The sequence below is a fragment of the Typopeltis vanoorti genome, chromosome 15 (genome assembly GCF_054136105.1).
Source record: "Typopeltis vanoorti isolate ZY-2024b chromosome 15, IOZ_Tvanoo_1.0, whole genome shotgun sequence".
NCBI lineage: Eukaryota > Metazoa > Arthropoda > Arachnida > Uropygi > Thelyphonidae > Typopeltis > Typopeltis vanoorti.
Genome location: NC_143563.1, coordinates 33,809,285 through 33,836,105, shown reverse-complemented (window position 1 = coordinate 33,836,105; position 26,821 = coordinate 33,809,285). Strand labels below are relative to the sequence as shown.

General features: G+C 34.5%; 1 protein-coding gene across 2 annotated transcripts in view; it reads left to right on the top strand.

The window, feature by feature from the left end:
- The window catches only part of Naprt (nicotinate phosphoribosyltransferase), a 282,374-nt gene that overhangs the window by 211,668 nt on the left and 43,885 nt on the right, over positions 1 to 26,821 (top strand). For both annotated transcript variants that reach the window (XM_090404880.1, XM_090404881.1), the window contains exons 9-10: positions 10,128 to 10,212; positions 24,639 to 24,719. In XM_090404880.1, the coding sequence (XP_090261006.1) occupies positions 10,128 to 10,212; positions 24,639 to 24,719 (166 nt within the window). The remainder of the gene's footprint in view (positions 1 to 10,127; positions 10,213 to 24,638; positions 24,720 to 26,821) is intronic.

Sequence of the window (26,821 nt, the reverse complement as noted above, 5' to 3'; positions counted from 1 at the left end):
CTTTATCAAGGGACCTCCACACCTGGACATGATAATTATCTGTCCCCAAGACAAAGCGGCTCTCATCGCTGAAGACCACACGATGCCAGTCTTTGGTGTTCCACATCACTCTCGCCTGGCACCACTGCAAATGGAGTCGGCTGTGTTAATGGGAGCACACGTAATGGATGCCAGGATCGTAGATTCGATTCCGCGAGGCATCGGGAAATTGTTTGTGGGCAGGCAGGAGCCCCTACATCTGCCTGTATAGTGGACCGGGTCACCGTGAGATCCCTCCGTGCTTGCCGCACGATCCGTCGCTCTAGCATTGGTCCTCCTGATCCAACTGGTTCTGGAACATGTTCACAGCTCCTAACACTGTCGGACGGTATGGTCAGAAGGGTTTATGTGCACGCCTATACGGCGCACCAACCACCCTCTGGTGTTTTGAGGCCGATGATCATGACTCTGTCAAAGTCCGTAAGTTGCTTAAATCGACGTCTCTGGCGTCTACCCGGCATTATTGTCACTCTGTACTCTAGCTTGCATCGGCCAGTGCTTTTCACTTTAATTGGCTATTGACTACATGGTGGCTATTGAATATACAGTGAATGTTATGACAGTTTCAGGTGTTATGGAATTCGGTTGAAGAGCATTTCAACTCAACACTTGTCGGTTGCCTTTGTCTTTGGGTCACGTGATCTTTTGTTAATACTGCACCAGTTATATGCACGTCTTCATAGTTGCTCTGTCGTGTAAAACAAAATTTAACTTGTATGTATTAAAAAAAAAAAGTTGAATAATTTATAAGCATATAAAAGGATATCACCTATAAATTGTTGACGTGCCAGCGAAATTCTCGGACATGCCACCTCTGGCATGCGTGCCATAGGTTCGCCATCTATGTCATAGGTTGTTGCTGAGATTTACGTTAGGGAGAACAGGGTTGAGAATAGTTTCTGTGGATTCTAATGTTTTCCTCTCCAGCTCATCATAGCATTTATATATAACTGCCCACTTATTGGAGGGCAGAAGTGGCTTGGAAAAGGTTCATATTTGGTCTCTAGAGCAGGGTTTCCAGACTGTAAAAAATAAATGAAAAATACAAATATATATATATAAAATTGATAAAAATGAAAAAAAAAAACTCCTTAGTCCTGCCCATGGTACAAAATGTACTATAGATTTACAAATAACCTTTCATGGGTGGAAGCAACATAAAAAAAATCTATCCCATATTACTAAATGTTTGGTGATTGGTTGTTATTGGGATCAGCAGAGCTTATGACATGATTGGATAGTTCTACATCTACCATAACTGACATCTTTAACGTGCTCTCAATATGATGTTCTATTGATCTTTTGTTTGTCCAGGGATGTCACAATCACACTAAAGGTGGTACATGCCTGGGTACTTTAAACAGCCATGTTTTGATTTTATCAGATAAAGCACGGAATGCAATGTAGTCAGAGGTTTGAATTTTGTTTCTTAACTATTTTTGATAACTTGGTAGAAATTGAACTGATATATGGGAGAGAAACATATAATTTCTTTGTTATCTATAACAGTCAACATCAGAATTCCTGTTTGATCTAACATGCAGGTAGATCGAATAGGAATTTTGAAAGTTTCTTGGTAAAAACTACTTTTCTGAAAAGAGTCATCAAAAGAAATTAGTTCTTTGATAATTTTTTTCATCATCATTAATGAATGTGTAGGCATGAGTTTCCAAAGTAAGAAATATCATAGTTTTTTAGGATCAGTAATGATGAGATCGGAGAACTAACAAGGAAGTTTAGTGCCAAGGTGACAATATTGAAAAGTAAACACAAAAGATATCTCACAGAAGCTGCAGACATCAAAGAAAGATGGAAAGAGTATACAGAAGCCCTTTATAGAAAGGACTCCAAATGTACTGAGAAATTTGAAGAGCAGGATTATACACATGAGCTAGTACCACTGGAGAGTGAAGTGAGGTGGGCACTGCAACAGCTATCCAGTAAGAAAGCACCAGGAGGAGATAGAATACCTATTGAGCTGCTCAAAGCTCTGGGAGAAGAGGCAGTTAAAATTTTAACAGCTCTATGTCAGCGAATTTGGATCACAGCTACATGGCCTAGGGAATGGGAAAAAACCAGTTTATATACCTTTATGGAAGAAAGGCGATGCAAGATTGTGCAAAAATTACAGAACTATAGCACTGATTCCTCATGTGTCTTACTTAAGATCATTCAGGAAAGACTGGAACCATTCATGAAGAGAGAAATGACAGATGAACAGGCAAGATTTCAAAAAGGCAGAGGAACAAGAGATCATGTCGCCAATGTGAGATGGATAATAGAAAGAGCACAGGAATATCAAAAAGAATGTCTACCTTTGTTTCCTTGGCTATAGCAAGGCTTTTGACTCTGTAGATCAGTGAGAACTGTGGAACGTGTTAAGAACAATGGGAGGACCAGAGCATTTCATTTTCCTTCCAAGGAATCTTTATTATGAACAAGAAGCTACTGTCCGAACGGATCTTGGAGAAACTGAGTATTTCACAGTAGGTAAAGGGGTGTGACAAGGATGTATTTTATCTCTGTACCTGTTTAACTTGTACAGCAAATATATTTTAAGAATGGCAGGGCTGGAGAAGTCTTTAGTTGGAATTAAAATTGGTGGAAGAAATATTAATAATTTGAGGTATGCAGATGATACCACCTTGCTAACAGAATGCAAAAAGATTTGGAGGAACTTATTATGAAAGTTAAAGAAGAAAATGCTAAATATGGTCTTAAACTTAACCTCAAAAAGACAAAAGTTATGGCAACATGTGAACTTAATGATTTTGAAGTAGATGGAGAGAATATGGAAGCAGTTAACAATTTTGTGCTCCTAGGATCCTGAATTGATAAAGATGGTTATTGTACTGAAGAAGTTAGAAGAAGATTATTACTCGGAAAGAAAGCAGTGACAACTTTAAGCAAGATCTTTAAAGATAAAGATATTAGCCTTGCAACAAAAATCAGAATTATGAAAGCATAACCATCTTTATCAATTCAGGATCCTAGGAGCACAAAATTGTTAACTGCTTCCATTTTCTCCCCATCTACTTCAAAATCATTAAGTTCACATGTTGCCATAACTTTTGTGTTTTTGAGGTTAAGTTTAAGACCATATTTAGCATTTTCTTCTTTACCTTTCATAATAAGTTCTTCCAAATCTTTTTGCATTCTGTTATTACTGCATGGATGTGAAAGTTGGACCCTGAGAAAAAGTGAAAGAAGGAAGATAGATGCATTTGAATTATGGGTTTGGAGATGCTTACTAAGAATAACATGGACTGCAAAGCAAACCAATAAATCAGTGATAGACAGAATAAGGCCAGATTGCTCCCTCGAAGCTATGATCATCAAGCAAAAATTGTCATACTTTGGACATATTATGCAAGCAAATGACAGTCTGGAGAAGATAACGATGCTTGCTAAAGTTGATGGAAGCAGGAGAAGACCAAGAATTAGATGGGTGGATGGAGTTAAAGAAGCAACTGGCAGGCGCTTGGAAATTCTGAAAGATATGGCCAGGGACAGATCTGAATGGAGAATATGTTCATAGAATCACCAGGAGTCGAAAACGACTTGATGGAACATTTATTTAATTATTTATTTATTTATTCATATGGATTTTTCTCCCCCGTCCCTATTGGGGCGAGTTGAGCCCCCTTGTGGGGTTTAAGTATTTATGGCTGTAGATCTGCGTGTATTCACGGGGCCTGCTTGCGGGATGAAAAACACCAGATAAACTGGCGAAAAAAACCCTACTGCCCATGCCCAAGACCGGCTATCTTGGCTATGACTGAGGAAGATCCTCAAATTCCTCACGTCTTCGACGGGAATCGAACCTGAGATACTCCTTCTCCAGTCATATGGTTGCGAAGCGCACAGCCACTAGGCTAACTGCGTAGATGATGGAACATAACAACAACAAATGATGAGACTAATCACAATGATATCTTTTGGTTTGTACAGGTTTGCTGTATGTAGATATATTTACTTTGTCCAAAGTGTAAGTAAGTTTGCCATCCATAAAAGGAAGGAACTGCTGACATCTAACTCTGCAGTAATTTTGGATGAGTTTGGACCATGGCTCCAAATCCAAAAAAATTCTCAGTGCATCTGTTCCACAGTCTTGGTTTTAATAGGAAGGTATTCATGGCTTTTTCTTCAAAGACTTCCAGTCAGATATTTGCCAGTATTGGAAAAAAGAGGATTACCCATTGTCTAGCTGAAGTTTTGTTTGCAGATAATATCCCTGTATTAGAAGCAATCCAAATTTTACAATGTATCAAGAGTGCCATAAACTTTTCTAGCTGCTTATTAAAGCAGCTTATTACTCCTTTAGTGGAAGCATTAGTAAAGAGGTTGACATTAAAACTTTCCATAATTTCATCCTTTTAAGATGTATATCTTTAATCAAGTAAATGAAATGTTCAGAATTATTGATAAAGTTGTCTGTAGAACCTGTTAATTATTTTAATAATTGAAAAAATAATTTACAATGTATCGAGAGTACCATAACCTTTCTACCTTATCTTGTAGCAAGACTATTATTTCTTTATGTAGAAAGTATTTTTAACTTGGGTATAGTTATGTTAAAGATAACAAGCAATTTTAAACCTGGTTTTACTCCATTTTTTCCAAGTAAGCAAACAGACAAAATGTCAAGTTTGCGCCTGCAATTTATGCAAGACTAGCTGATCCCACAGGTAGTGCAAGACCAAGGCAACTCGTGGTAAAAGTGGAGCAAGCTCTGATCACTAATCTTAATATTTACCCTTAATGCCAAAACACATCTCCAAGAAGGGGATGTATGATGTTTTGTATTAAAGGCAAGGGGCCACTACCCATTAAGATTTGGGTAGTGGCCCCTTGCCTTTAATACAAAACATCATACATCCCCTTCTTGGAGATGTGTTTTGGCATTAAGGGTAAATATTAAGATTAGTGATCAGAGCTTGCTCCACTTTTACCACGAGTTGCCTTGGTCTTGCACTACCTGTGGGATCAGCTAGTCTTGCATAAATTGCAGGCGCAAACTTGACATTTTGTCTGTTTGCTTACTTGGAAAAAATGGAGTAAAACCAGGTTTAAAATTGCTTGGTATCTTTAACATAACAATATTATTTCTTTAGTAGAAGCTGTGACATCAAAACTGTCATAATTTCATTGTTTTTAATGTCTATAATCATGGAAATGTTTAGAATTCTTGATATAGAAGGCTGCAGAATCTGTTAATTATTTTAATAATTTAGCCAGATGTTTTGACAATCTGTACATATGATAGTTTGCTTTTGAATGGAGCGTTTTACTTATGTATTTTAGCGACATTGTACAGATAAGGAATGAGAGGGGGGGGTAGTGAATATAACGAGTCTTAATTCTCTAGCAAATTTCATAGTATTGTTATAGATTATTATAATATGGTTATAGATTTCTTGTCAGACAATATTACAAATAAGTGTGTTGATAACTGAGATATTTTATAATTATCTTCCTCAGTATCTAGAATTACAGTGACATTACCTTTTATCAACTGGATGAATTACTATATTGTTATTTTCTTTTAAATTTTTGGTGCTTGTCATTCTGCCAAGGTAACATTATCTTTTGGTGGTTTTTCTTTGTTTATTGCGAGGATTAATTCCATTTAATTTGTAATAAATTATCTTCCTGTTGGAGGAAGAAAAGATGTAATAGTTTCTATTTGTGATAATTAGTTCCTTGGGTATTGTTCATGGGCACATTGCAAAATGCAAAGTTAAATCCTTTTCTGAGAATACTTTTCATTTGTTTGTAAAATTCATGACAAATGATAAGTATTTATCATTTGTCATGAATTTTGAACCATCTGAATAGTCAACATCCAAAAATAAAATTTATTGCAAAGTTTGAAGTCAGTTGTTCTCTTATTTTTCTGGATGTCAAACTTACTCACTCTTAACTTACTTTGAAGATCTCTATGTACAGAAGACCCTGCACCCATCAACAATCTTCTTGCTCAGTCTTATTATTATCCCCCAAAACTAGATATCCTTTCTACTTTGAGGATTCATGCCCATGCTCCCATCAGTGATTATGAAGAAATTATCAAAAAACTAAAGTTTCTTTTGATTAGAACAGGTGAATTCATTTAACTACCTAGGATGTATGATCATATATGAAAATGAATAAGATATAAACGTAAAAATTTCAAAATATTTAAAAATAACAGGCGTAATTAACTCTTATATTTAAACCAAACCTAGTTCAAAAACAAACCAGACTAAAAGTATACAATACATTAGCCCTAGTATTAATGTATAGAAGCAAAATCTGGACAAACAATAAAACAAAAAGACAAAGATTAATAACAGCAGAAATGAAGTTTAATGGGAAAAACTGCAAAGTATAGATTACAAAAGAAACGAAGAAATTATGAAAGGATTAAACCAAGAACCAGTAATAGAAAAAATTAAAATATATAAACAGAAATGGATGGAACACGTTCAAAGAATGAAAACAGAAAGATTACGAAAACATGCCTTGAAGTACAAGCTATTAGGAAAAAGAAAACCAGGACGTCCTCTTAAACGATTCAACGATGACTTCTAAGGCCGGAACAGGCCATGCTAGGCCTAAATCCTTGTATGCATGATGATGATGACTCTTCAGAAAAATAGTTATCACAGAAAGACTATTTCAAAAATCCACCTGCATGTCATATTGTAGATAATAATCAATGTCTTCTCCATATATCATATATCAGCTCAGTTTCTACCAAGTTATCAAAAGAAACATAGAATCCTAACCTCTAACTACACTACATTCCTAGCTTCATCCAGTAAAACCAAAATTCAGCTGCTTAAACTCCAGGCATGTACTGCCTTTGGTGTGATTACAATATACCCTATTTTGGAGACAAATGGAAAAATCAGTTGAACTTCATATGGAAAGCATGTTAAAGATATCACTCATAGATCTGTTGTTATTCAATCATGTCCTACACTCTGCAGATCTTAATGACAACCAGTCCACCACACAGCCAGTAAAATGTGATAGATGGGAGATCCTATATATCTGCTATGATGAGCTGGAGAGGAAAATATTAGAATCCACAGAAATTATCCTCAACCCCGTTTGCCTTTATGTAAATCTACAGCTGCAACCTATCAGAATTGTTGTCCAACTACTATTCAGCTATGGTGAATGTGTAACACTCAACAGTATACAGTTAATCTAGAACAGCGCTTCCCAAACTGTGGACCGCGGCCCCCTTGGGGGCCATAGGTTTTGTTGAGGGGGGGGGCGTGAAATAATGAAAACAAATTTAAAATGTTTTAAGACTAAGTAGATTTTTTTTTATTTTAAAAGAAACGTATTTAACTTTTATTATTTCTTTTTTGTTATTTTTTATATTTTAATGGAAAAATTCACACATTGGTGTTGGTTCACAAACTTTGCTTCCTGCATATTTCAGCGCTTAATGAATATTAGTAAATATTGCTTATTCATATGTTTCATTTCAAAGCAGTGGTTAATTGTATTTACTTCGAATGCTCTCCAGGGAAGCTCCAAATCTTCCTGTCCCTTTCATCATGCGTTCGTAATCAGGGACTGTTGATATTGACTTTATATACATATCAAAACTCGTTTTATATTATCACTGTCATCCGAGCTAGTTTTCCTTTACCAATAAAAGTTTCACATATACTTCACACATGAAAAAAAGCTTAAACAAGTTCATGTGGGGAGATAGTAACTCAGCTTGCAGTGGTAAACAACATGCCCTCCCAAACAACCACTATACTGCAGAGGCAATAAAAACAAGTACTTTTATTATGCCAGTGAATGAGGTATGAGGAGTCTGTGTAATATATTTCTCAACAAATAGTGCAATTAGAGACAACTGGGATAAAAACAAACTAATTAATGAATCACATGTCCCCCTCATACAGAAACTATGTTGTATAGACTGAAACAAAACCATATATTGCATGGGCAAACACAGTATCTAACTAAAAACTATTCTTATTAATTAGATGTGTGCGAGTTTGATTTCCCAAGGCAGCAATAAAATTCAACTGAACGTGTTAAAATTCGTAAAAGTGTTAAAAATAAGTAATATATATATATATATATATATATATAAAATGAATGTTATGGCAGTTTCACATATGGAATTCAGCTGAAGAGAGTTAGCATTTCAACTCAATTGTCAGCTATACTTTTATCTTTCGGTTGCGCGATCTTGTTAATACCGCACCAATCATATGCACGTTTTAATAACCTGCCTTTGCTGTCTGTTTCGCGTTAGGCTTAATTACCGTAAAGGGAGAAAAGTCACAAAAGAGAAAAATGTTCCTGGTCCGGGGAATTCCCTTATTCAGGTAATATTCACTAATTTCATGTTATCAGTCTGTGGTGTGCCAGTATTGGTAAGTGATATTATTTGATCTATTCTACGTTAAAAAATATAACCCTGAGATGGATAAGTGGCTGATTAAAAATAACAAAAAATTCCTGCGAACAATCAGAAGAAGCAAAAACAGACTAAAAAAAAAAAAGGACAGTATTTCATATTTTACCAGAACAACCCACATCGTCTTCAGAACCAAACGGTAAGAGGCAAAAAATGTAATATATGCATTTGATTTTTGCAATATTCGCTGTGTATGTTTTGTATGGAATATAAATACAATAAATATTATAATAATATATCTCTCTATTATGATTTTGTTTCGAGGGGGACCGTGAAATATTTTAATTTTTGCAAAGGGGTCCCTGACATCCAGAAGTTTGGGAAGCACTGATCTAGAATTACTTCAAACTGAAGGAATCCATTTTAATATGGTTACAGTTATATTCTTGTAACATTTGGAGTATCTCTCTGTTTTTAACTTCTGTCTTTGTACACCTAATGAAGTTCTCTAGGAGAATAAAATTGGTCATGCCATTTAGATAACAAATAGCTTATTATACTGTTTTTTGTTCTACCTCTGCCTTTTATAGTCATGATAAATATTTTCAAATTATTTTTACATTTAAAATTTATTATTTATAGATTTTTTCCAGAAAATTTTTCTACTTAAAAATTATTTAATATACATAACCTTCAGGTGTGTAATTTTTTATTTCTGAGAAATTTAAATATGAATTTAATGTAATACACATGCTTTAATTTTATGTTGGTGATCATTTCAGGTATAAAAATTTATCATCTATGACCAGTAAGGTTTTATTTTTAATGATAGGAAAAGATGTTCAATACCAATTATCAGATGTGTATGTTATAAAATGTAATAAAAGTTATGCTATTGAGTCATTGATGCAGTCTATAATTCTTGAACATGCAGAATCTTATTTATAGAGAACTGTAAAAATGCAGGAGTAAGCAATTATAGCATTGAAAACATATTGAACTGTTAAAAAAAATGTTATTACTTATCTTTTGTTCATTTTTAGGACTTTGAATCATTATTCATTATAAGTAACTTGTGGAACAACTATTATTTTATTCATAATATTGTACAGTAGACTCACTATAGCAAACTCATAATGGCCACTTGATCATTTTGTTTTAGTGCAGAGTTTGCTATACTGAATTTCACTTCACATAGCATTGTACTTATGGAGTTTTGATTGGGACTTTTCATTAGTTTGTTATACTAAATGATTTTGTTATAGCAATTCTTACTGTAGAGAGAGACTGTAGTTTGTATACATGAAGATCAAATTTGGCACTTTTCAGTGTGCACCGAACACATGCATAAACTAATACTGTTGTGGTAAACCACAGTAAATATGAAATAACTACCATGAACTTAGTCTGTTTTTTCAGGAAGGTTGAAATAACCTTTCATGTATATAGATCTATTTATAAACAAAGTTTTTTTTTAAGATAATGCCACTTGCTATATTTTAAAACCAGTTTTTTCTCCATGCAATAATGCAGTTTACCTGTTCTTGTCAGATTTAAGTTTTGAGTTCTTCAGATTTCAGTCATATTATGAGGTGTATTTTCACACCTCTTTATTTAAATACCATTTGGTATTGTTTCATTTGTTTATTAAATTCTTTGTTGAGTTAACTTAGCAAATGGATTATTGATAACTAAAATATTTTTCCAGATATAATCTACCTTGGTTTAGTCAGCTAAGTATTGTGGCAAGTAATGATATTAATGAAGAAACGGTGATTTCCTTAAATGAACAAGTGAGTAATTGTTCAGTTACTTTCACACTTCAGTAATAATGCTTTTCTTTTAAATGATCAATAATGTAATCTTTCACATGTAAATAGTTTCATGAGCATCGTTATCACTTTAAGTTTCATTTGAATTGCATATATATAAGATAACATTTGAATTTTTTTTTTAATGTACTGTTTTAAATTTAACGTATATTAGCAGAAGTGTGCTTGTATAGGCCTATGGAAATGGAATTGTTGCTTCCATAGTGCTGCCAGAAGGAGAAAAACCAATGTAAGTTTGATTCTGGTTACCAACTAGAGAAACTTTTTTAGACCTTTTTTTTTTTTTTCCCAGCCATTTCCCAAATTAGTCAAACTTTGGCACAGACAAGTAGGGTTCTCATCCAGGAAACTCTGGTTTTTAACCTACAACTCAAAAAAAAAAATCAATCATAGAATTCATTGCTTCAGACAATAATATATACTGTTAGGATTATTGGCAAAGTAGGCAAAGATAGTAGGCAACTAAGTTGCTAAACAACTTTGCCTACTCCCTTTAGAGAATAAAAGGTGTTAGCAGATTTTTTTTTTTTTTATTAATTTTTATTAGTAGCATCTACTTATTTCAGTTGGTATTTAATTAAAATAGAACCTCCACAGCTCAGTTTCAATGATGATGCCCTTTGGCTGGAAAGACCTGAAAGGTTGTTCTAATCCTGTCTAGGATGCAAAGAACCTTAATTAGGACTTTTCATCTGTAGCTGAGTTAGTCTGTTTTATATGGAGGTAGCAGAGTTTTTCTCCCAGAAACTGGGATTTGCCTAGTTTGCAGGAATTGCAAAATAGGCAAACTGGCTAGAATAACAGATGCAATTGACAAACATTCCAGACTATGCTGACAGAATTACTGCCCTATCAGGTAATAATCAAATTTCAAACAAGCCAAGCTACTGGACCATGATAGGACATTGAGTCTAACATGCAAGAGATAATGGGATATAATTAAAAATAATCACAAAAGATAGTTAAGACATCTTGCAATTTGTGATGATGCAGAAACTCCTCAGTATGTATAAGCAGCTGCCCTATATTATTTCTTTTATGCTCAGCTGACACTTCTCCCATTATATGGAAGCAAACATGTATGCAACCTAGTCTAAAAAAAGAAGAGAGATAAAGTATGCTTTCAAATTACTGACTGATCATTATCACTTTGATCTTCTCCACAATAATGGCAAAAGTTATCATCAGCAATCAACTTCATTATCTAGAAACCCATCAGTCAGTTACCACATGTATGGATTCTGCCACTCTAGATCCATTGCTGATCGCTTGGCCTATATCACCAGCAATTAGGTTATATGCCTTTGAAATGTCAAGAGCAACATGCTGTTTCTCTTAAACTTGATATTTCCAGAGTATTTGATCATGTCTGGCATCTTCTCAGTAAATTGCCATCATTTTGTCTAGCCTCTACCATCAGTTATTGAGTAACCAGCTCAATAACTTTCTCTTTGGCTGATCATAACATGCCATGATGAATAGTTCCTCTCTTTGAGCTTCTCTACCAATTCCAGAATGCCTCAGGGTCATGATAGGCCATAGGTTCCCAAACTTTTTCGGGCCACCACCCACTTTGCAAGACATAAATTTTGTAATGCCCCCCCCCATTATAACAGTTTTCCTTTATAACGCCCCCCACCACATTATAACTTATCTATCACACTTTCGACTGACGATTGTTGGCAAAGCACACAAAAAATAATGAAACTTATTCCTAAACCACTGGTATTTATAGATTTGAAATCTAGCCCGAATCGACTTGCATGCATTAACTTGTTTGCGATACCATCGTACTCATGCTTTGAACAAGTCACTGCAAGCACCCATATTCCTGTCAAAACATGCTGAATTGAGTGAATTACCTACGTAATAGTTGACTGACATACTACTAGTTAAGAAGACTCGTCTGCTGCGTGGATAGACTAAAGCCTCTATGGCATGATCAATTTTTACAATAGCAAAAAATGAATAAATTTTTTAAGTATATAAAAAATATAAGTTAAAATGTCCTGTATGACACGTTCAATTTTTTATTTTGCACAAGCGCATTTTGTTCATCCGACCACGACATTGTCCGAATAATTATAAATAATAATTAATAAATAAAATAATTACACAAGATATAAACAACAAACCTACAAAACATAACCACAGAAAACAATATAATAAGTTTTGAATAATATTTGCTTTGTTTTTTCCCTCTAGTTAGCAATATAAGTTAGAACTAGGCTAACTAAAATTTACGATTTTATTTCTTTCTTGCCATTATTATTTTTACTTGTAATATTAAATTATATAAAATTGGGTTTATTTTTGTACAAATCAATTAGAAAAGTGGTTTTATATATTTTATATATATTTTGAAATGAAATATAACGAATATATTTGCTACTGTAAACATAACCTATTATACACACATATATACATGCCCTATTTTCTCATTGACATAGAAAATTGACATCTATTTCTATCTGACATGGTAATTTTTCAAATGATTAAATAATTGAAATAGAAAATTGATAAAAAAAATTGATCATGTAAGACATGCATAAGATGAATTAAAATGCAATATTTAAATTTTAAATGATTATCTAATCTCAAAATCAGGAAATTAATTAATTTTTAAATATATATTATTAATTTCTTCTATAAAGAGCCACCGACCCCTAGACTGCCTGAATGCCCCCAAATGCTTCTGATCCCACTATAGCCCCCCCCCCCCAGAAGGCTTCAGCGCCCACTGGGTGGGGGGAGCGGTGCCACCCACTTTGGGAGCCTATGTGATAGGCTATTGAGTTTGATGTTGGACCTAAGCTAACCCCCTTTCTCATATGCATAAATAACCTCTCAGTCACAGTAATCCTATCCATAGCTTTAGTTTTATCTTTAAATATTTCTTAATATTTCACTCTATATCCACAGTTTTGCTGACAATAGTTTCTTGCCTTCAGTGTAACATGGTAATCAGCATTCATTTTACACAAATTATGGACTCTACAACCATGTTATAAATAATTATTTTAATTTCCTGACCTTCATATTAAGGTCATTATCTGGAATATACACATACATATACAGAGACAAGTTAAATTATATTTCACATAGTATGCTGAAGAGACAATGATTTGATCAAAGGTTATTCTACTGGCCTGACCTCTAGTGAAAATAAAATAAAATTACAATAAATGAATGAAATAAAATAAATTAACGAGATCAAAGCTATATTCTATTTAAGACAACATCAGAGAAACATTCTTTCATATAGATAGTTTTGTTATAGTAAAATTGATGTCCTAATTTAACAATTGTTATATTAGATTTAGGATCCTGGATTACCTATGGTTCTATTTATAATTAACTCTTAGGGAGAAAGGTTAAGTGGGTAGAATATGTGTTCCATATTCTTGGGATTTTTAGACCATCATTATTGTTAAGATTAGGGTGATTGATAAGAATCTCACAGGCCTCCTTAAATTTAGGTTCTTACCATGTTTTGGTGTGATGTAAACAACAGATGCTTTTCCAGTCAGTTCTATGTAAAGTGTTCAGGGCACGATCAGAAAGACTAACTTGACCATACTTATTATATTTAATGTGTCGTTTCTGTTCCTTTTTTCTGATAAGAATTCTGCATCCTGTTTCCCCTATATAGGGCGAATTACAGGTGCAATGAAGGGTAGGCCAGCAGAGGGAGTGGATCCTTGGATGAGTTGAGTAAGTTTTTTAATTTTGCAGGTGGTTTAAAGGTGGATTTAAGGTTGTATTTTTGTAGCATTCTGTTTATTTTGTCTGATATCCCTTTAATGTATGGAACGGTTACAGTTTTATTGTAGTCTTGTTTATTTTTGTTTTTAAGTGAGGTTTTGTACAGAATTTTGTTATTAGTATTTTGGCTGTAACCATTTTTAAGGAAGATATTGCTGATAACTTTTAATTCATTTCTAAGTGCTTGTTCATTGGAGCAAATCTTCGAAGCCTTGTGTTTCATCATCAAATTCCTGATATATACCCTCAAGGGATGTACAGGATAGGATAGTACTACATGAAAAATTTACCATTACTAACTTCCTATCCACAATTTTCCTCCAAATCGGTCTGTTACTTGTCAAGACTCGAATATTATCAGGTCTCATATTTCTGTTTTCTAAGGCACTTTTTTACTGTATCAATCCATCTATATCTTGGTCTTCCTTTGGGTCTTTATCCTGCCAACCTGGCAGAAAATACTTGTTTTGCTAATCTTTTCTCTCCTATTCTGCTTAAGTGACCATACCACCTGAGATTAGCTCTGCTAATGCATTCCTGGATGCTGACAATATAAAGTTCTCTCCTAATATCCTCATTTTTAATATGATATTGCCATTGATGGCATCTGTTCATGCCTTTAACACGTTCATTGGCAATCACGCGATATCGCGCGATGCGAGTTCTCCCCGGCGGCTGATCACGCGTTATCACGTTTACTTCGCTATCAAGTAAAAAAAATTTGGCCACCACACGAAATTCCAATTTTCAGCTTGGCAATGAACGTGTTAATCTTTCTCAGGACTCTCATATCTACGGTCTCTAGTCTTTGGTCAAGTGTTTTATTTCTGATCCAGCTCTCAGATCCATAAGTTAAAATTGGTTTGAATTCTGTGTTGTACAGCTAATTTAGTGTTTTGGCTAAATTCTCTCTTATTCCATATAAATTTATTCAGTTGACTTACTACCATACCAGCTTTGTTGATTCTGTTGTCTGTTTCCATATTTAATATCGTCTTCACTAAAAATTGTGCCTAAGTAGCTGAAATGTTTTCTATGCATTTGATATTTTTGATGCTTCTGCCTATTTTCATTGTCTTTGTTTGTTATTTATTGTGATTTACATACCAAATTTATTACAACAGTTATTCAGTTTAGTCAGGGAATCTTGCAGACTTGTAATGAATTTATTTAAAAAAATATAACATCGCCTGCATTAAGTAAAGAGCTGAGATTAACATGTCCAATTTTGATATCAGGTTTAATACGAGAGAAATTTAATAAGAGAGAAATTAGCCAAAACCCTAAACTAGCAATATACAAGACAGTGTTCAAACCAGTTTTAAGTTATGTATCCAACAGTTGGGTTGGAAATTCAGATTGGAGGCCACAGATATGACAGTTCTTTTAGGGGCCTGAATGGATGGCATCAATGGCAGAATCATATTATAAATAATGACATTAGGAAGGAACTTGACATTGTTTGCATTAAATATAATGTGAGAGGAACAGTTAGCATAACATGTGTTTGATGCAAAGATGGCAGGGAAAAGACCCAAAGGAAGACCAAGGTCAAGGTAGATTAATTCAGTCAGAAATGCCTTATAAGAATGAAATGTTAGATGTGACAATATCGGAGTGCTGACAAGTAATAGACTTATTTGCAGGAAAATTGTTGATAGGAGGTTAGTAATAATGTAAACTTAATCGTCTAGTGTCATCATAGTAGACTGAACACCCCTTGAGGATGCATATCAGGAATTGATTATTATTATTATTTTTTTTTTTTAATGTTGTGCCCATATACAAGAGATTGGTTGATCAACCTATAGCACAATAGTATCGTGTATAGATAGTGGGTTGGGAGAGTAGGAACTTGTTTACATTTGATTTAAATGACTGTAAATTGTATTCCTTGGGAAATACAGCAGGTGTTCCACAGTGCAGCAGTTTCAGGGATGAAGGAGGAGGAAAACAAACTTGTTCTGTTTGTTTCTAGGTGTACTGTGAATGGATGTTGAGTGGCAGCTGCACATGTTCCAACAAGCTTAGTACTAAGTGGAGGAATTATTGATGTTATTTCAGATGAGCATTTTCCATGGAAATATGATGACATCTTTAGATTGATCTAGGATTTTGAAATGTACAAGAGATTTGAAATAGGAAGTTAATCATCACTATAAATCATCACAGCAGAGTATAAATGTGTAATTGAAAAGAAAAGTGCTCATGAAATTTGAAAAGAATCAAACAACTCAGATGTGAACTATGGATTAAAACATACAAATGTTGAAGAAAAAAGTGAAAACAAGAACTAAGCCATAGAGATGCATTGGAATCTCTATAGCTTAGTTCTTGATTGAAAAAAACTTAATTAGCTTGGCCAAGGAAGCACAAGATGATGTCGGCTGTAAAATTAGAAAAATAAAAACTGTGGCAGATATAAGAAATTAAAGAATAGTCTGCGAGAAGAAATCATATAAATAGTTCCTGACTAAGAAGCCGTCATGGGTGCAAATAGAAAAACTGGATTATGTAGAAATGGGAAAGTTCAGCAAGAATACAGAAAATATAACGAAGAAGAAAGTCAAAATGTGTTGAAGATTACTAATTAAGGCTTAGAAATGGAAAAAAAGAGTATTGTAAAAGAAATCGGGTCATAAAGGTGGTATAACAACTAAAGGATATTCTGTATATATAAATTATTATCTATATGTGAAACATACAGAAAAATTAAATTGGTTACCAAATGAACAGTGGCAGAATATCCTTTAGTTTTCCAAGGGAATTCAATCAGAAGTATATGATATTTGACCTGAAATTCTGAAATATGGTTGAATAAGTTTTACAGTGTCTGTATTGTATAAATTCAGATAGCCAAATTCCTAATGACTGGAGTAATCAATACGCTACAGTTATATGGTGTCAATGGGGCATTATATCAAGCAATACTTAGTCTTTATTTGAGTTGTAAGTCAGCAGTTAGAATTGAAGGAAGTACAGGAAGATGGTTTAATGTTAAATCTGGTGTGAGACAAGGATGTATATTATCCCCTCTGTTATTCATTATCTATATCAGTGGTCACCAAACTTCTTTGACCGTCGACCCCTTCAAGAGTTTCTTGACTTTTTATCGACCCCCTCTATATTACTATTACGTAATTATAATAGGACAAACAAAAAAGACACTTATGTGAGTTTTTAGATTGTTTATTTTATAGTTACGGTGTTTATTGTATGTATAACATAGGATATATTATTATATTACTATTACTACTACTATTACTATTAATATCACTGGTATTACTACCAGCCCTGTTCAACTCTTCAACATAGAGAAGTTTAGTTCGTCAATGAATAACGATTGAATTATAATATGTATGTTGAGGAATTTTAGAACATTAACGCTCACTTGTGTGTCGATAGCAAAAATGAGACTGGGATCGAATACGTGTAAGTATAAGTAAATAAGAACCGTGCACGTGTTGCAATCTCACTCCCGTCGCGCTGGACGAGCAGGAACCACCAACATCCGTTTATTGGTAAATATGTCATTTTGGCCTATTTGATTGGCCTCAGTAACTATTTTCATGACCTTGCTCCATCTTACAGGTCCTATTCATGTCACTGTTCCCACGATTCACTCTTAATTGCGTTGTCATTCAGGATGGAGGTAATCCAAGTTAACTGAATTAAATATTACCCGTATAATGATGTCTTATATTTTTCTATCGACCCCTGAGCCCAAATAGACCCCTAACAATGTTATATTGACCCCTTTGGCGACCAGTGATCTCACTGGTCGCCAAAGGGGTCGACATATGGATCACATTATGAAGGAAAGTGGTATTAAACATGATATCAGAATTGGAGATGTTAATGTCAGCTCTTTGCTTTGCAGACGATGTTATACTTCTGAATAAATCTGCTACAAGTTTGCAAGATTCCCTGACTAAATTGAATAACTGTTGTAATAGATATGGTATGAAGGTCAGCATTAAAAAGACAAAGACAATAAAAATAGGTAGAATTGTTGAAAATGTCAACTGTGTTGTGAACAGAGAACCTGTGGAACAAGTAAAACATTTCAGCTACATAGGCACGATTTTTAGTGAAGATGGTAAATTAAATATGGAAATAGACATCAGAATCAACAAAATTCAATTGACTTCCTGTATTGTAGGAAGTCAATTGAATAAATTCATATGGAATAAGAGAGAAATTAATCGGAACACTAAATTAGCTGTATACAAGACAGTGTTCAAACCAGTTTTAACTTATGGATCTGAGAGCTGGGTCAGAAGTAAAACACTTGACCAAAGACTAGAGACCGCAGATATGAGAGTCCTGAGAAAGATTAGAGGAGTGAACAGATGGCATCAATGGCAATATCATATTAAAGACAAGGATATTAGGAAAGAACTTGACATTGTCGACATTCAGGAGTGCGTTAGCAGAGCTAATCTCAGGTGGTATGGTCACTTAAACAGAATGGGAGAGGAAAGATTAGCAAAACAAATGTTCTCTGCCAGGTTGGCAGGAAAACAACCCGAATTCCTGCCATGTATCCTCAAGGGGTGTACAGGATATGATAGTACTACATGAAAAATTTACATCATTACTAACTTCCTATCTACAAGTTTCCTCCAAAACAGTCTGTTACTTGTCAAGACTCCAATATTATCATTATCAGATCTTATATTTCTATCGTCTAAGGCACATTGTACCATATCAATCCACCTATATCTGGGTCTTCCTCTGGGTTGTTTTCCTGCCAACCTGGCAGTGAACATTTGTTTTGCTAATCTTTCCTCTCCCATTCTGTTTAAGTGACCACACCACCTGAGATTAGCTCTGCTAACGCATTCCTGGATGTCGACAGTGTCAAGTTCTTTCCTGATATCCTTGTTTTTAATATGATATTGCCATTGATGCCATCTGTTCACTCCTGTAATCTTTCTCAGGACTCTCATATCTGCGGTCTCAGGTCTTTGGTCAAGTGTTTTACTTCTGACCCAGCTCTCAGATCCATAAGTTAAAACTGGTTTGAACACTATCTTGTATACAGCTAATTTAGTGTTCCGACTAATTTCTCTCTTATTCCATATGAATTTATTCAATTGACTTCTTACCACACCAGCTTTGTTGATTCTGTTGTCTATTTCCATATTTAATTTACCATCTTCACTAAAAATTGTGCCTAGGTAACTGAAATGTTTTACTTGTTCCACAGGTTCTCCGTTCACAACGCAGTTGACATTTTCAACGATTCTGCCTATTTTCATTGTCTTTTATTGCTGACCTTCATATCATATCTATTACAACAGTTATTCAATTTAGTCAGGGAATCTTGCAGACTTACAGCGGATTTATTTAGAAGTATAACAGCGTACGCATAAAACAAAGAGCTGACATTAACACCTCCAATTTTGATATCATGTTTAATACAACTTTCCTTCATAATGTGATCCATATAGATAATGAATAACAGAGGGGATGATGTGCATCCTTGTCTCACACCAGATTTAACATTAAGCCATCTTCCTGTACTTCCTTCAATTCTAACTGCTGACTTACAACTTAAATAAAGACTAAGTATTGCTTGATATAATGCCCCATTGGCACCTTGTCTTATGCCTTTTGATCAACAAAACTTAAATACAGATCTTTGTTATATTCCCATGACTTCTCAACTATTTGTTGTAAAGTGAAGATCTGATCCTGACAGCCTCTGTTTGGCTTGAATCCAGCTGGTTCTTCACCGAGCTTTTCTTCCACAATTCTTCTCAACCGTTTCTCAAGTATATACTGGCATGAATCTTACCAGGAACACTCAGTTTAGAAATACCTCCGTAATTTTCACATTCAGTTTTATTTCCCTTGTTATATATGGGTACTCTGAGCGCTCTACTCCAATCATCTGGAATTCGTACCTCTGTCCAAGCCTTCTGAACTATGCAGTGCAGCCACTGTAAGACTTTTATACCTCCATACTTCAGCATTTCTGGTCAAATATCATCTATTCTAGCTGCCTTTCCACATTTCAGGCTTTTGATGGCTTTTTCTACTTCAAGTATGGATGTGTATTCCTGACTGTATGCCTGTTGAGTGTTTTTTACCACTGTGCTATCACTGCTTGTTTCATTTAGCAATTTTTTGAAGTAATTACTCGATACTTCAAGGATATCTTTTTCTTCCATTTTCATGTCATCTTTATCATCTCTAACTCCTTTTACAGCTCTCTTTCCTCCATTTCTGAGCATCTTCAACAACCTCCAGAATATTTTGCCACCTTCCTGATATTTATTTTCAATATTCTTGCCAAAGTTCTCCCATTACTTTTGTTTACCAATTTTACACAGTGTTTAGCTTTCTTACATTTGTCTCTGTATTCTCTGAGAGCACAAGCTGTCTTATATGCCAGGAACTTTTGATATGCTTTCTTCTTTTCCTTCACTGTTTCTTTAACTTTCTGTGTCCACCATGGAGTTTTGATTTTTCCATCCTTGCAGACAACCTCACCACATGTCTCTCTGGCTGAATCAATCAGGGTTTTCTTCAAAGCTTGCCACTGAATCTCCAAGGTTTGGTTCCTGTTCTCAAACTCTTTCATTTTTTCTTCAATAATCTTTGTGTATTTTAGTCTACAGTTCACTTCTGAGAACAGCTCAACTTTTATTCGCCTTAAAACTTGTCAATATGAATTTCAATTTTATCCTGCTCAAGACTAAATAGTGATCACTTCCAATTTCAAATCCTCTGTACACTCTGGTGTCCTGCACCAGGGAGAAAACATCACTATCAACAATAACATAATCAATGAGACTTTTCTTATTCCTTGCCTCTTCTTTCCATGTGAATTTGTGCACATTTTTATGTTGGAACATGGTGTTAGTAATAACCAGTCCATGTACTGAGCAGAAATCCAACAGGTATTTGCCATTATTATTAGCTTTGCTCTTTTCTCCAAATTTTCCCAAAATATTTTTGTATGTCTTACAATCATTTCCTACTCTGCTATTTAGATCCCCAACAAGTACGAACTTTTCCTTTTTCATTGTGTCAGTTGCTTTTTCTAAAGCATCAAAAAATTCCTTCACTTCTACCTTAGAAGAACCTTCTGTGGGACCATAGGCTCAAATAAGTCTCATTGTCCAGTTCCCCATTCTCATATTTCCCAAATCACTTTACTTGAGACTGCCTGCCGTTCAAGAAGATTAGTCTCGTATTTTGTGTTGAGTACTATGGCTACTTCTTCTTTTCCTTGATTGTCATTGCCTGAATATAACATTTTGTATTTATTGCTCAGAAAGAACTTGCCAGTTTTTGTCTTTTTTGTTTCAGTCACCCGTATCATGTTGATTTGGTATTTATCTAATTCCTCAGCTAGCTCCATTTCTTTGCCATTCAGACGTCTTATGTTGATAGTACCGATTTTTAACTCTGGTGATGTTGAGTTGGGAGTGTGTTTCAGATTTGTTCCAGTAGCTGACTTTTCGCTGTTAGCCCTGGTTCCCTGTCCAAAACAACAGGGGCCTTGTTTAACTGGGCGACGCCCCAGCCGGCATGAAATTTTTTCATGTTGTACCATCATTTTGTATTTTGGTTTAAGTCAATAAGAATACAATTTGGTCAGCTAAATCCCAAATTGCCAGCCCATCCTCGTTAATTCAGTATCGAGGTAGATACCCAACAAGGTGCACCACGAGAAGGTGAGGATTGGACATTAGGTCAGACGGTTCTCCGCATTCCTTTAAAGGCTATGTGGAGGTCTCCTCTCAGTTATACAGCTTTGATCGTTAAGCACCCCCTGTTTCTTACCTTATTATTATTATTACGTGACACCTCCAGGGAGTCCAAAGATTCATCAAGGGAGGGCACCTACTCTACAACTATGTCTCCACCACTCACTCCAACTACAACGAACCGTAACTACTGCCAACGCTAGTAGTACTTTCACAGACAATCACAACATCCATGCCCACAGCAGAATTTGAATCCACTGCCTTTGTGGCGGAGAGCAGATATGCTAACCAGTTTGCCTACCAGGCCTGCAATGCCTGGTTTATGTCTTCAATGCCAAAAATAAATAAAATAAAAAAGTACTCATTCTTCCTCCTCCTCTCTCAACATACAGCTGCTTTTACTATTCTATCTGAAGGTATCTCAGAAAATTACCAGTATTTTAAAGAAATATTATCTCTGCACTGCTTTTCAGTTCCATGTACAAGGGGAGAGGGTATGGAAAGTGCTGATAAACACCTAGAACAAAAATGATTTTAAAGCAACTGATATAACCATAAGAAAGAACATATCTTAAAACCCTTTAACCCCCATGTTTTATCAAATTATGATAATTTGTTCTTTTTCTTTTAGGTTATATAAGAAGACAGAATTAATTGATTTTTGTTCTAGGTGTTTATCAGAACTTTTCAGACCCCTCTCACAAAGCTGGCTACTCGTATCTGCTCTTCTAAAGACCCTCCATCCTCAGTTCCAGATGTTTACAAGTTTCCTTCTTAGCTTGTGTTCTAGACAAACTGGAAGATCTACTGACATCTGTCATGAAGAACATTAGAAATAGTTATATCCACTGCTATAATTGAATACATTACAGCAAAAAAGGAGGCAGCTCCATTTTTGATTGAAAATTGAGTTATAGGTTGCATTGTGTATAAGAAAATTGCTGAATTCATTGGTGAAAGAACAAGGCAACTACAATAAGTCATTGTAGAGCTATAATGATTATTGTACTTGCACTTTACAACTAATATTCATTTCTCATAAATATTTAATTGTAATTTTCATAAATGTGTGTTGTTTGATATTGATGATAAATGGTTTTGTAACAACATTTTGTTATTATTTTTAATTATTTACTATTAGCATATTTTTATGCAATTTGGTTCAAAAAAAATGGTAGGGGAGGGGAGGCAGCTCCAAATTTTGAAAATTCATCCAGCATGTTAATAATAATGCTCAAAATGTATATTATACGGTTACAAAAATGTTTTTTTTAAAAAAATGTTAATAGTTTTTATTTAATTTCTAAAAGTTAATAAAATTGGAGCTGTCCTCCTTTCTTGCTGCAAAGTCTTCTGTTATGGTCAGTCAGGTCTAGCAGACTATTCCTTGGTCACTATGCAAAAAAAAAAAAAAAAAAAAAACGCTACTATACTTCACTGCAGTAAATATAAATACATATGTGTAACTTTTCTAGAAATTGGTAGCAGATCTAGAACACCAACCTGAACCTCAAAATTAAATATGGTTATATGAAACTTCCAAGATGTGGGAAACAATAATTCCTAGACCACCTTCTCAACAGCCGTGGCTGATTACCACCACTTAGCTCCCCTTTCCCCCATTGGGAATACATTCTTTCAGTCTGTTTTCCATTTATTCTTTGTGTGGTTTTTATGCATTGTCACTATTGTGTTGTATCCCAAATGATGTCTCTGTGTGACAGAGATATATTGGAATTATTAAATACCTTTTAATTATTTTCCTTGTGCGCTGTCCTCATTCTATAACAAGCACTTAATATATGTTTTTACAAGGTGGCTTTAGGACAAATAAGGATTTACAAGACCAGGTGATAAATAGTAGAAATCTTGAAAATATAACAACGGTCTCTATTTATGCTTTGTTGATCTCAACAAAACATATATGGTACCAAGAGTGAAAATGTTTGAAATGTGATATTTTTTTGTACAGATGGTTTTTGCTTTAGTTGCAGATTGGCTGCTATAATTGAAGAAAATATCAAAAAATGTTAAATCAATCAGGTTTGAGGCAAGAACATGTACCATCTTCATTGTTATTTAATCTGTGTGGACCACATTATTAAGGATGGTGATATCAAACTTGATATTCAAATAGGATATTACTCTTTTACTCTGTTAAGGCAACATTATCTGTATAATAAATTTACTCCAAGTTTTAACAAAATTAAATAATTTCTCTGACAAATTGAGTATGAAAATCAGCATTAAAAAGACTAAATGAAAATTATCAGGGAAAAAAAGACACCAGCTACGTTCTCAGTAATGAATGTTTAGGCACAATGAAGCTGTAAATGTGTTTAGGCACAGTTTGTAGTGGAGTAGCAATTTAATATGGATGTAGATAATGAAATAAGCAAGCCTTGCTATTTTGGAAATTACATGAAACTGAAATCTGCAAAAACAAAATGATGTTTAAAAATTATGGTAACATTACTAAATATATGAAGAGCCAAAGGCTTCAATTGCTATGAGTTGCCTCAGCTTGCACTACCTTAAGGGTCAGTTGCTGCTATCCAGATATTTGCTTACGCTTGGAATCGCCGAACTTTATATAATTTCTATATTCGGCATGAAACTCTTTTGAGTTTCTTATTCGGCTAAGAAACAATATGGGATGTAATATCCCTTAACTTAAACAAGTTATGGTAACATGTTATTTATTATTTTTTTAATTATTTAGATACATAGGAAAAATGTCAGAATATTTGCACATGCAATAATTTTTAATATTAGAATTGCAAATACAAACCCCTCATTAATAATAAAAACATGAATTCATTTAAACATATAAATGGTACCATTTATTATGAACTTCACATTTGATTAAACACCTACATGTTATATTTTTACTTCAAGGGACATAAGATTGACTGCTTTGGAATAGGAACACATCTAGTAACTTGTCAAAAACAACCAGCCCTTGGCTGTGTTTACAAAGTAAGTGGGTTTTGTTAGTTTTCAATATATAACTGATTCTCACTATAACAAACTTTTACGGATTACAGGAATAACCGATGAATAGTTTTCCCTAGCAAATTTCCTTTAGAATAGCATTATGCTTATCGGAATTTCCAGTAGTTTTTTATAGTGAGTGAATTTGTTATGATGGTATTTGGTATAGTAAAAATTCAAATGAATTATTTTGAAATGCAGATATGTTTATGTTAATACCAAGTGAAAGAACTGCATTAAAGTTTGTGCAAACACAAACTTTAATGCAGTGAAACCTGGTCAGCTTAACAACTTAGTCATCATCAAATTCCTGACATGTATCCTCAAGGAGTGTACAGGATATTATGATAGTACTACATGAAGAACTTGCATCATTACTAACTTCCTATCAACATTTTCCTCCAAATCATTTGTTATCTGTCAAGACTCCAACAATATCAGAACTTATATTTCTGTCTTCTAGGCACTTTTTTTACTGTATCAATCCACCTATATCTTGGTCTTCCTCTGGGTCGTTTTCCTGCCAACCTGGCAGAGAACACTTGTTTTGTTAATCTTTTCTCTCTCATTCTATTTAAGTGACCATACCATCTGAGATTAGCTCTGCTAACGCATTCCTGGATGCTGACAATGTCAAGTTCTTTCCTAATATCCTCATTTTTAATATGATATTGCCATTGATGCCATCTGTTCACACCACTAATCTTTCTCAGGACTCTCATATCTGCAGATATGAGAGTCCTTTCTCAGAACTCTGTACTCCAATCATCTGGAATTCGTACCTCTGTCCAGGCCTTCTGAAGTATGTAGTGCAGCCACTGCAAGACTTTTATACCTCCATACTTCAGCATTTCTAGTCAAATATCATCTACTCCTGCTGCCTTTCCACATTTCAGGCATCTGATGGATTTTTCTACTTCATGTATGGATACGTATTCCTAATTGCATGCCAGTTGAATGTTTTTTACCACTGTGCTGTCACTGATTGTTTCATTTAACAATTTTTCGAAGTAATTACTCCATACATCAAGGATATCTTTTTCTCCAGTTTTAATGTCACCTTTATCATCTTTAATTCCTTTTACAGATTCTTTTATCCATTTCTGAGCTTTTTTTTCAACAGCCTCAATTTTTGCCACCTTCCTGATATTTATTTTCAATATTCTTGCTAAAGTCTTCCCATGACTTTTGTTTAGCTAGTTTTACACAGTGTTTAGCTTTTTTTTTACATTTGTATCTGTATTCTAAAAGCACAAGCTGACTTATTCACCAGGAACTTTCGATATGCTTTCTTCTTTTCCTCTCACTGCCTCTTTTACTTCCTGTATCCACCATGGAGTTCTGAATTTTCTACCCTTACAGACAACCTCACCGCATGCCTCTCTAGCTGAATCAATCAGGGTTTTCTTCAAGGCTCGCCACTGAATCTCCAATGTTTGGTTCCTTTTCTCAAACTCTTTCATTCTTGAATAATGTTTGTGTATTTTAGTTTACAGTTCACATCTGAGAGCTGCTCAACTTTTATTTGCTTTAAAACTTTCTTACACATTCTTCTTTTCAAAATGAAATTCAATTTTATCCTACTCAAGACTAAATAGTGATCACTTCCAATTTCAAATCCTCTGTACACTCTGGTGTCCTGCACCAGGGTGAACACATCACTATCAACAATAAGATAGTCAGTGAGACTTTTCTTATTCCTTGCCACTTCTCTCCATGTGAATTTGTGCACATTTTTATGTTGGAACATGATGTTAGTAATAACCAGTCCATGTCCTGAGCAGAAATCCAACAGGTATTTGCCATTGTTATTAGCTTTGCTCTTTTCTCCAAATTTTCCCAAAATATATTTGTATGTCTGACAATCATTTCCTACTCTGCTATTTAGATCCCCAACAAGGACCAACTTTCTTTTTTTGTGTGTGTGTCAGTTGCTTTCTCTAAAGCCTCAAAAAATTCCTCCACTTCTACCTTAGTAGAACTTTCTGTGGAACCATAGACACAATTAAATCTCATTGTATTGTTCCCAAATTCTGATATTTGCCCGCATCACTCTACTTGATATTGCCTGCCATTCAAGAAGATTA